An 11,967-nucleotide genomic window follows, 5' to 3' on the forward strand; every position below is an offset into this window, starting at 1 on the left:
ATATAAAGGTGAAATCATCGACCGTCCCTAGAGCAAGTGGCAAAGGGCTTGGTGGTTGGTACCCGAAACCCAAGTTCGAATTTTAGTTGATTCAAATTTTTAGCTAAGTTTATTTCTAAATAAAATAAGAGTAATGCTTCTATATTTTTTTTTTTTTTGGTTACCGTTCATTCACGCGTATTCAACGGCTCAGATTTAGTTTTTTTAAAATTGTGACCTGCAATAGTAGGTCACTTTGGGAGAGATACCGGTTACCAGGTACCTCAAAAAAGAATATTTTTGTCTTTTAATATATGGGCAATTTAGCCATTTTACATCTATTATATTTTCAAAATTTTTATTTTTTTTTTGTTTCCTTTTTTTTTCTCTATCTTTCCTTTCATAATTTGGCATTTCATATAAGAAAAATTTCAAATGATTTGACAATATGATCATTGAATTTAAACTTTAAATAGTAATATGAAATTTCTCTAATTTAAATTTCACTTTTAAATTTAAAATTTAATATTATATTCAAATTTATATTTTAAAAATTTAAGTTTCATATAAATATTTTGAAATACGGTAAACAGAAATAATTGTTTGAATTCTAGTCTTCTGGTTTATGTTTGGTTTTGGGTTTCGAAAAATTGGTCAGTTTTGAATTTGGATATGGATTTTTGAAATCCGTCGAGTTCGGAAATAAGTTTTGTGATTGTTAGTCAGATTCGAATTCAAATTCCTAACTATTTTTTTTCTCACCAATAATTCTAATCTTTTTAATTTATATGTTTAAAATTATATTTAAAATATTTATTAGCTCTAACAGTTAAATTATTATTCTGTTTAAAATATTTATTATCTTTACCGGTTCCAAATTGTTCTTAATGTTATTCGGTTCAATAGGTTAAAATCAGATTCTTGATAGAATAGGTCAAAGTCTGATCAGTCAAATCAATCGGTTCAATCTAGTTTTTAAATCATTGAATTTAAAATTTAAATAGTAATATGAAATTCCTCTAGAGAAATCTAGTTGTAGAAATCTTACTCTCTAAGTTTTTTATGCATTACGTTTTAAACTGGTGCGAATAAACTGTATTTTAAATCTTGATAGAATTTTAGTTTTTAAATAGTAATATGAAATTCCTCTAATTTAAATTTCACTTTTAAATTTTAAATATTTAATTTTTAAAATTTAAATTCATCGTATTTAGAAATAAAACTATTTCTAAAATTTCTATAATTTAAATTAATGCATAATTTGAGAAACACTAAAACATTTAAAGTAGATTCCTAAATTAATGCCTAATAATTGCATAAATTTGGTTAATCAATTAATTTTCTAAATTAGTGCTAATTAATGCATAAATTTAGGATCTCAATTAAAAGTTTCTTTAAATATTGTATTATTTAATTACCAAACTAACCTTGAATAAAATAATTTTTTACCTGCTAAGTATTAAAGTTACATTTTTACCCTCTATTAATCAACAGTTAAGATTTTTTTTATTTTTATTTTTTAAAAGTACCGAATCATTTCTCATAAAATAAAGCAATATGAAAGTGAAATCACAACTCCCGCACTTACCACGTGCGTATTATTTTTTTTTTTTCCGAGATCTGGATAACCTATAATAAGTATTGGGTCATTATTTTATTCCTCAATTTATTGGTTAGGTAATAGCACGCATGTCACGCGTTATGTCGACGTGTAGAAACTATAACAACATGTTCCCATGGAAACTAAGATAAGCTTTCTCCCAAGATGCATACAAAAGCTCTACTCACTTTTTTTCCATTTTTAGATAGAGACGAAGATCTTGTTCAAAACCCAAAATCCGGGGACAATGTCTATGAATTATGAACTTTCCATTCTCTGTGTCATCTTCTTTCGTATCTTCACCTCTTCGTCGGCCTCTTGTGATTACCACGGCTTCCTTTATTGTCTCTCGGTCCACATTCCACCTCCTACTAACCTCTCTCGCATTCTCTACTCCCCCGAATCCCCCGACTACTCCACGGTCTTACTTTCGTCAATCCGTAACCTAAGATTCGTCACTCCTTCAAGACAGAAGCCTTATTTCATCGTCACTCCGACCAATATATCCCACATCCAAGCATCGGTTATCTGCGGCAGAAAGCACGGTCTTCCTATCCGTGTCAGGAGCGGCGGTCATGACTATGAGGGCCTTTCCTACCGGTCGGAAGACGGCCGTCCATTCATCATAGTCGATCTCGCAAATATTCGATCAGTGGATGTCGACCCTACCAAAGCCACTGCCTGGGTCCAGGCCGGTGCCACCCTCGGTGAGCTCTACTATACAATCGCGGAGAACAGCAGACAACTAGGATTTCCTGCGGGGATCTGCCCTACCGTCGGGGTGGGTGGCCACTTAACCGGGGGCGGCTTCGGGACCATGTTGAGGAAATATGGCCTTGCCGCGGATAATATCTTGGATGCTATACTTATCGACGCAAACGGAGAAGTACTAAATAAGGACACCATGGGTGAGGATCTATTTTGGGCAATTAGAGGCGGGGGAGCGGCGAGCTTTGGCATTGTAGTTTCATGGAAGATCAAGCTAGTTCCTGTACCCCCTAAAGTCACAGTTTTTACAATCTCTAGAAACTTGGCTCAAGGTGCAGTTGACCTTGTGACTAAGTGGCAAAGTATAGCACCCAAACTTCATGAAAACCTCTTCATAAGAATAGTCATAACAAAAGAAGCTAAGGAGGGTGGAGAAATGGAAGTAGTGGCCTCATTCAACTCCTTGTTTCTTGGGCAGTGCGAGGAGCTGCTTCAGCTCATGGAAAAGAGCTTCTTTGAACTGCGGATGAAGAGAGAGGATTGCAAAGAGATGAGTTGGATCCAATCTGTTCTATATTTTGCCTTCTATACTAATCGAATTCCCCTTGAGGATTTACTGGATAGAGGGACAAAACCAGAGAGGTTCTTCAAGGCCAAATCTGATTTTGTGCAGGAACCTGTTCCAAGCTTCCTTTGGGGAAGGATTTGGGGGAGGTTTCTTGAGGATGAAGCAGGGGTCTTGATCATGGACCCATATGGAGGAACAATGAACAATTTTTCGGATTCGGCGACACCTTTCCCACATAGGCAAGGGAATTTGTACAATTTGCAATATTTTGTGGAGTGGAGAGAAAATGGAACAGTGCCATACAACAAACATATGAAGTGGGTGAGGAAGGTGTATAAGGAGATGAGTCCATACGTCTCCCATAACCCAAGAGCTGCATATATGAACTATAGGGACCTCGATTTGGGGAAGAATGAGTTAGATGGGAATGTAACAAGCTATTCAAAAGCTAAAGTTTGGGGTTTGAGGTACTTCAAAAGCAATTTTGAGAGGTTGGCATTTATAAAGGGTAGAGTAGATCCTGGTGATTTCTTTAGGAATGAGCAGAGCATCCCTCCTCTTCTCCCTCAGGAGTCTAGTGCAGGGTTTAGTGCAACTTAAAGAAATTGGAGATTCCTTTTTTTTTTCTTCCTTTTATGAAGAACTCAATCAATTATAGTTGAATAGTTTTGTTGTTTTATGTGCTTGTGATGCGAAAGAATTGGATTGTAAACAGGGCATGTTGCTGCTATTGTTGTAACTTGTAAGTCGACTCTGTAAGCATGTTAAATCTGAATTAGATGTGTTTTTCCTCTCAGCAGATAAAGCCTTGATTGAATTAACAAAACGCTTGTGAGATTGTTATGATAAGAAGCTTAAATGAGTTTCAAGGCTACAAAGCCAAGAGCTCGAAATCCTCCATTCCTGCTGCAACGGAGAAGTTGCTAGTAGATGTTTAATGAGAAAGTCACAGGTGCCAAACCCATGCAGAATAAGAGACTATTCTCTTTTGATTTTTATCTTCTTGTCATGCGGAACAATCAACATTCGCGAACCAAAGTATCAGAGGTAATTTGCACTCGCAAAATAGCTTTTTCTTAGAGTCGAACAATAAATAATTTTATTTTAGACTCTTGTTTTCAACTCTACATAAGAGGATGTCAGAATTGATTTGCAACGGCTTCTGGGCCATACAATAACATACCTTCGCTTCTGACAATTGAGCTCAGAGCCTCGAACGCGCCGCCCCCTTCTTCTCCTTCTCCTCGTCGTCCTCGTCCCCGTCCCCGTCCCCGTCCCCGTCCCCATCCCCTTCCTCGGCCACCGCTCTCCACATCTCCGCGAAAACCCCTTTCCGAACGGACGCGTACACCTCACCGTCCCAATTCCTCGCCGCGAGCTCCTCCCCCATCCTCACCGCCTCCTCCACCACCGCCGCGGCCCCGCCCCCCACGGCGCGGTCGACGACCCCCGCGCTCTCCGCCTCCGCCGCGGTCATCCGCGCGGCGCGCATCACCACGTCGCGGCGCGTCCGCGCGGCGGGGATCTTGTTCCGGAGCGCCGCGTTGAAGTAGTCGGTCAACCGGATCCCGATGTCGAGCTCGCTCATGTAGAAGAACCCGCGATCGGCCCGCATCAGCACGTAGTCGTGGCTGAGCGCGAGGAGGCACCCCGCGGCGGCGGCGTGGCCGGTGACGGCGGCGATCGTCGGCATGGGGAGGGAGAGGAGGTCGGTGACGGCGCGGCGGAGGCCCCCGACCATGGCGGCGTGGTGCTCGGCGGGGACGGTTTTGGCCCACGCGAGGTCGAACCCGTTGGAGAAGAACTTGCCCTCCGCCGCGGTGACGAGGGCGCCGCCGCCGCCGCCGCGCAGGGCGGCGGAGCGGACGCGGGCGAGGGCGGCGCGGATGGCGGAGATCAGGGTCGGGTTGAGGCGGTGCTCTTCGCCGCCCGTTATGGTTAGCACATAGACCCGGCCACGCTTCTCCAAGGTGCACATCTCTCTCTCTAACTCGTCTCTCTCTCTCTGCGATATGTATGTGTGGAGATGTTCGGGGAATGCTCCAATGGTCATCCGAGTATTTTATGCTTTTTCCCGTTAGTGCGTGGACGTAGCTTTGACATTATCGGAGAGACGCAGTACAGTGTATTGAACGTAGCTCTTGCAACTATGTATCCGAATTTAAATTCCGAATTTAATTTGATAAGTTTGAGGCTACAATTTTAACTGTAGCACCTAAAATGAGTAACTTTAAATAAAAATATAAGCCTATCTTCTTAATTACTTTTTAAGCTAAGAATATATATCTTTTACATTGTAGATAATCTCATTATTATTATATATATAAAGTGATAATATTATACAAATAAACTTTTCAACTTCAAACAATCAATAAATTATATATAATTATAATATTTTTTATTGTATCCATTCATATAAAAAAGCATGTAGCTGTAATTATTGCATCTCCAGCTATACCATATTTTTAATTATTTTAAACTAAATGTTCCCTCAGCTCAGCGCATCGATGGAGTACTACTTAGCAAACTTATTTATATATATAACAAATTAAGGAGAAAATTATTAAGAAAACACTAAAGTGTGTACTTAAAAAAAGATTATAGTTCTACGCCTTTCAATCTAAGAGTCACTAGGATTTACTCGAGAATTTTGGTAGAATAAAGAAAAAGGCTAAGACAGTATAATTACTTCTTAGATAATAGAGTGACAGAAGTAGTCAAAATTATTTTTTTGTTATTCGGATTAAAATTGAAAGAGAGAAAAGAAAAAAAAATAGAGAGAAAATAATTTTACTTAAAAGATTAACTCCTTTTCTCTCCAAAAGTAGAAAGAAATGGGAAGAAATTTATTTTTCTCCATTTTTTTTTATTTTCTTCGTCCAAATAATAAGAAAGATTTTTTTTTTTCCTCTTTTCTCTCCTATTCTCGCCTTGGAAGCAAAGCTTTTTTTATAATTCTACAAAAATTTATCAACATATCTACGGAATAATTAATAACGGCATCATATTAGTTAAAGCTATATATATCACTTTTGTTTCTTTATTTTCACTTCCCAAGTTCCAGAAATCGAGAATATGGTGGAAGAAATCAGGTCAAACAAAAAAATCAAGCAATCTTATTAGATTAGACAAGAAAAGAGTTACATGATCTTGTTACCTGACTAGGCAACAGTATTTAATTCGGTTAAAGACAAAAATAGATATAATTTTGAATGTAGAATATTTTTGTTTTGCAAAACATTAATATTAGCAATCACCTCTTTAAAAAATTTGACTTGGTTGAAAAACCCGAGTGAAGTACGTACATCTATTTGCCTAATGGATCATCTTGTCTGGACGATTTGAGGTACTTCAAAAGCAATTTTTGAGAGGTTGGCGTTTACAACGGATAGAGTAGATCCTGGTGATTTCTTTTTAGGGATGAGCAGAGCATCCCCCTCTTCTCCCTCAGGAGTCTAGTTCAGGGTTTAGTGCAACTTAGGGGTGTTTGGATTGGCGAATCTGTAAATCCAACGTAACTCAAATGTAATGATGTTTGAGTTTTTCTGAAGTGTTATTATTTTTCTGTTGTTTGTTTTGACGTAAATCGTACAGTTCGAAAGTTAAGTTTAATTACTTCTTCTATTTGTTTTGATATAACTTGGTGTTGATGAAATTAGTTTTTTGAGTTTTATTATTTGTTTTGATATAAGTAAGTGAATCCCGTTATCTCCTAAATATAGTGATAAACTTACCGCTATAAAATTTAACTTATTATTTGATTAAATTTTTTATTATTATTTAAAGATGATCCTAATTTATATTTATTATAAATAAGTTTGTTCTAACCCATTATAAAGGGAGTATAATTTAAGTTTTACTATTTAATAATTTTTTTAGAAAAGATTGAGTGTGGCGGAAGCCGAATTCGCCAATTTAAAGGAGGAAGTCGAAAGTAGGTAAAGTGGAGATCTACCGTATCTTGAGTTACCGTATCTTGAGTTATATTATATTTTTGATTTACACCAAAATAAATAATGGAGGTGATGGAACTTGACTCCACTTACACCAAAACAAACGGACCTTTGAAAAATTGGAGATTCATTTTTTATTTTTCATTTTTCATTTTTTTTTTCTTTTATGAAGAAAATCAACTATAGTTGAATAGTTTTGTTGTTTTATGTGCTTGTGATGTGAAAGAAATTGGATTGTAAACAGGGTATGTTGCTGCTATTGTTGTAACTTGTAAGTCGACTCTGTAAGCATGTTAAATCTGAATTAGATGTGTTTTTCCTCCCAGCAGATAAAGCCTTGATTGAATTAACAAAACGCTTGTGAGCTTGTTATGGTAAGAAGCTTAGATGAGTTTCAAGGCTATTCCTGTTGAAAAGTTGCTGGCAGAGGCTTAGTGAGAAAGCCACAGGTCCCAAAGCCATGCAGGATAAGAGACTCTTCATTTGATTTCTATCTTCTTGTCATGCGAAACAATCAACATTCGCGAACCAAAGTGTCAGGAGGTAATTTGCACTCGCAAAATAGCTTTTTATTAGAGCCGAACAATAAATAATTTTTTTCGAGACTTTTGTTTTCAACTCTAGATAAAAGGTTGTCAGAATTTATTTGAAATGGCTTCTGGGCCATACAATAACATACCTTTGCTTCTGACAATTGAGCTCAGAGCCTCGAACCCGCCGCCCCCTTCTTCTCCTTCTCCTCCTGGTCTTCGTCCCCGTCCCCGCCCCCTTTCTCGGCCACCGCTCTCCACATCTCCGGGAAAACCCCTTTCCGAGCGGACGCGTACACCTCACCGTTCCAATTCCTCGCCGCGAGCTCCTCCCCCATCCTCACCGCCTCCTCCACCACCGCCGCGGCCCCGCCCCCCACGGCGCGGTCGACGACCCCCGCGCTCTCCGCCTCCGCCGCGGTCATCCGCGCGGGGCGCATCACCACGTCGCGGCGCGTCCGCGCGGCGGGGATCTTGTCCCGGAGCGCCGCGTTGAAGTAGTCGGGCAACCGGACCCCGATGTCGAGCTCGCTCATGTAGAAGAACCCGCGATCGGCCCGCATCAGCACGTAGTCGTGGCTGAGCGCGAGGAGGCACCCCGCGGCGGCGGCGTGGCCGGTGACGGCGGCGATCGTCGGCATGGGGAGGGAGAGGAGGTCGGCGACGGCGCGGCGGAGGCCCCCGGTCATGGCGCCGTGGTGCTCGGCGGGTACGGACTCGTCGAACCCGTTGGAGAAGAACTTGCCCTCCGCCGCGGTGACGAGGGCGCTGCCGCTGCCGCCGCCGCCGGGTGGGGCGGCGGAGCGGACGCGGGCGACGGCGGCGCGGATGGCGGAGATCAGGGTCGGGTTGAGGCGGTGCTCATGGTCGCCTGTTATGGTTAGCACGTAGACGCGGCCGCGCTTCTCCAAGGTGCACATCTCTCTCCCTAACACGTCTTCTCTCTCTCTCTCTCTCTCTCTCTCTGATCTGTATGTGTGGAGTTACTCGGGGAATGCTCCAATGGTCATCCGCCATTTTATGCTGTTTCTCGTAACAACGGGCACTGAAGCTTTGACATTATCGGGGAGAGACAGTACAGTGCGTTGGACGGAGCTCTGCAGTTACAACTATACATCAGAATTTAAATCCATTCCGCGGAATTTAATTCGGTAAGTTTGAATTCAACTCCTCCATACTAAGACACCTAAAAAGAGTATATTTAAATAAAATATAAGTCTATCTTCTTAATTACTTTTTAAATAGAAAATATATATTTTTTATTATTACATATATAAAGTGATAATATTAATACAAACATATTTATTAATTACAAACAATCAAATAAATTATTTACCAACCGTTCCTAAAGCAAGTGACAAAGGACTTGGTGGTCGGTACCCGAGACCCAAGTTCGAATCCTAGTTGACTCACATTTCCAGTTTATTTCTAAATAAAATAAGCAAAGCGGATAGCGTACTTACTACCTATCTCTTTAAAAAAAAAAAACAATCAAATAAATTATTTATAGTTATAATATTTTTTATTTCGAACCATACTGTATTTCTAATGTAGTCCTCTTGGCGATGCATTGGTGGAATATCACTTAGCAAACTTTTTATGTACATAAAAAGAAATAGAGGAGAAAATTATTACAAAAATACTAAGTTTATAGTTTAAAAAAAAAAATTGCAATTCCACACCCTTCAATCTAAGAGTCACTAGGATTTACTGAGAATTTTAGTAGAATAAAGAAAAGTGATAAGGCTAAGGTAGAAAAATTATTTCTTAGATAATAGAGTTACAGAATTAGTCAAAATTATTTCTTCTCATTTCTTTCCACTTTTGGAGAGAAAAGGAGTTAAATCTTTTAAGTAAAATTACTTTCTCTTTATTATTTTTTCCTTTCTCTCTTTCAATGATAAGTTTCCAGTAATATAAAATTACAATATATAAAAAAACAGAAATTGGATTAATATACGACTACGGATCAGTCCATTGTTCTAGTATGTGGAGAAAAGAACAGATTAGATTATTCTAACGAACTAAAAAAAAGGGAAAAAAATTAAGGACTAAAGAAAGTTGTACAAGAGCTAAAGACCCCGAACCCTTCACTATTATTTCTTTGTTTTCGCTATATCTTGAATTTGATTATACTGCCGGTAATAATAAAGTATCTTTACAACTATTTAAAAACATCTTAATTATTTTTCGAAACGAAGGTACTTCTCTTTCTTGTCTTCTCGTTTCCTGTTTTTTATGACAGGATAATAACCCTACTTCTTTTGTTTTTTTTTTGTCTCTTTTATATAAAGAAGAGTAAAGAAAGGTGANTCTATCTTCTTAATTACTTTTTAAATAGAAAATATATTTTTTTTATTATTTAATATATAAAGTGATAATATTAATACAAACATATTTATCAATTATAAACAATCAAATAAATTATTTACCAATCGTTTCTAGAGCAAGTGACAAAGGACTTGTGGTTGGTACCCGAGACCCAAGTTCGAATCCTAATTGATTCACATTTCCAGCTAAGTTTATTTCTAAATGAAATAAACGTAGCGGGTAGCGTGCTACCTATCTCTCAAAAAAAAAAAAAAATCAAATAAATTATTTATAATTATAATATTTTTATTTCGAACTACACTGTATTTCTAATGTAGTCCTCTTGGCGATGCATTGGTGGAATATCACTTAGCAAACTTTTTATGTACATAAAAAGAAATAGAGGAGAAAATTATTACAAAAATACTAAGTTTATAGTTTAAAAAAAAAAATTGCAATTCCACACCCTTCAATCTAAGAGTCACTAGGATTTACTGAGAATTTTAGTAGAATAAAGAAAAGTGATAAGGCTAAGGTAGAAAAATTATTTCTTAGATAATAGAGTTACAGAATTAGTCAAAATTATTTCTTTGTTATTCACATTAAAATTGAAAGAGAGAAAGGAAAAAATAATAAAGAGAAAGTAATTTTACTTAAAAGATTTAACTCCTTTTCTCTCCAAAAGTGGAAAGAAATGAGAAGAAATATATTTTCTCTGTTTTTTTTTTGTTTTCTTCATCCCAATAATAGGACAGTATTTTTTGTCCTTTGCTCTTCTGTTCTTTCTCTTCATGGAAGCAAAGCTTTTTATTAATTCTACAAAAATTTATCAACATTTCTATGAAATAATAATGGCCGTCATATTAGTTTAAGTTCTATATCGCTTTTGTTTCTTTATTATCACTTCCCAAGCCCCAGAAATCGAGAACATGTTGAAAGAAATCAGGAATTAAAAAAAGGGAAAAAAAATCAAGCAATCTTATTAGATTAGACAAGAAAAGAGGTGTATGATCTTGTTACCTGACTAGGCATCAGCATATAATTAGGTTAAAGACAAAAAAATATATAACATTAAAATATAATGACCTTTGAATAGTTTTCATACATATTTTAAATTTTAAATATTATTTTGAACATATTATATTTTAGTTTTGCAAAAATATATTAGCAATCACCTCTTTAAAAATGTGACTTGGTTGAAACACCGGAATAAAGCACGTTGTACATTTATTTGGGTAATGACTAATAAATCCTGTTATTTGGACGTTTTGTCGGTACGATCAGCTTTAGGTGACCTTAATTTTAAGCAGATGGATCAAATTTTTTATACAATTGTGCAGTTTAATTTTTCAACTATATTGGATGTACGCATCAATAGGTGGAATTTCTTTGACGATTTTTCAATTGGATCGATGTACGCATCAATGGGTGCAGTTTAATTTTTCAAAATTTTCTTGGAATTCGTAAGATTAAGCGGTTAACGCATCACTAGGTGAAATTTCTTTCTAGTCACTAGCACGATAAATTAGCTGACGATTTTTTTCTTCTTATTCTTCTTCTTTTTTCTTTTTCTTTTTTTTTTTCCGNAAACCAAAAAACAAACGAAAAATCACGGCACTACTTCCTCCAACAGAAAAATTAATTCTTCCTCCAAGCTAAAATTCCTTCACTTGCACCCACGCTATATATATATATATATATATATATATATATATATATATATATATATATATATATAGTGCGGCTAGGATGCTTATGGAAGCACGGAGGGCTCCGTGCTTCCACTTTGTTTTCGATGTTCCGACTTTCGAATCGACGATCGGCTCCGTTAGGCTTGATCTAAAGTATTTGAAGTATCTAGAAAATAAATTTTATGATTTTTCGATATCATTTGCCTAGTGATCGAAGTGGCTCAAAATCAACGGCTGAAAATAAAAATCTTACAAAATATGATGATATGACATTAAAATTTTAGATCAAAGTTATTGATCTTGTTTTATATGATATAAAGAATTTTCTATCAAAATTTCATATGATTTGAATATTTCTACACCGTTAAACTTGCAACCGGCTCACCACGGACATTAAAATTATTGATTTTGAGCCCCTTCCATCACTAGAAAAATGATATCGAAAAATCACAAAATTTATTTTCTAGGTACTTCAAATACTCTAGATCAACTCTAACGGAACCGATCGTCGATTTGAAAATCCGAACATCGAAAACAACTTGGAAGTACGGAGGGCTCCGTGCTTCCATAAGCATACCAGCCCACTCATATATATATATATATATATATATATATATATATATGAGTT

At 37.1% G+C, this 11,967-nt stretch overlaps 3 protein-coding genes across 3 annotated transcripts; 1 reads left to right on the forward strand and 2 right to left on the reverse strand.

Moving 5' to 3' along the window:
• Positions 1,640-3,723, forward strand: LOC109709802 (berberine bridge enzyme-like 23). Its single transcript, XM_020232130.1, has one exon. The coding sequence runs from the start codon at positions 1,827-1,829 to the stop codon at positions 3,453-3,455; it is 1,629 nt and encodes a 542-aa protein (XP_020087719.1). The 5' UTR covers positions 1,640-1,826; the 3' UTR covers positions 3,456-3,723.
• On the reverse strand, positions 3,902-5,154 carry LOC109709803 (enoyl-CoA delta isomerase 2, peroxisomal-like). Its single transcript, XM_020232131.1, has one exon. It carries the CDS (start codon positions 4,906-4,908, stop codon positions 4,060-4,062), a length of 849 nt encoding a protein of 282 aa, XP_020087720.1. The 5' UTR covers positions 4,909-5,154; the 3' UTR covers positions 3,902-4,059.
• Positions 7,509-8,407, reverse strand: LOC109710253 (enoyl-CoA delta isomerase 1, peroxisomal-like). Its single transcript, XM_020232763.1, has one exon. The coding sequence runs from the start codon at positions 8,256-8,258 to the stop codon at positions 7,509-7,511; it is 750 nt and encodes a 249-aa protein (XP_020088352.1). The 5' UTR covers positions 8,259-8,407.

Source organism: Ananas comosus, linkage group 5 (genome assembly GCF_001540865.1).
Source record: "Ananas comosus cultivar F153 linkage group 5, ASM154086v1, whole genome shotgun sequence".
Classification (NCBI taxonomy): Eukaryota; Viridiplantae; Streptophyta; class Magnoliopsida; order Poales; family Bromeliaceae; genus Ananas; species Ananas comosus.

Coding starts and splice junctions, on each gene's coding strand:
- LOC109709802 (XM_020232130.1), top strand. CDS start 1,827: ATGTCTATGAATTATGAACTTTCCATTCTCTGTGTCATCTTCTTTCGT.
- LOC109709803 (XM_020232131.1), bottom strand. CDS start 4,908: ATGACCATTGGAGCATTCCCCGAACATCTCCACACATACATATCGCAG.
- LOC109710253 (XM_020232763.1), bottom strand. CDS start 8,258: ATGTGCACCTTGGAGAAGCGCGGCCGCGTCTACGTGCTAACCATAACA.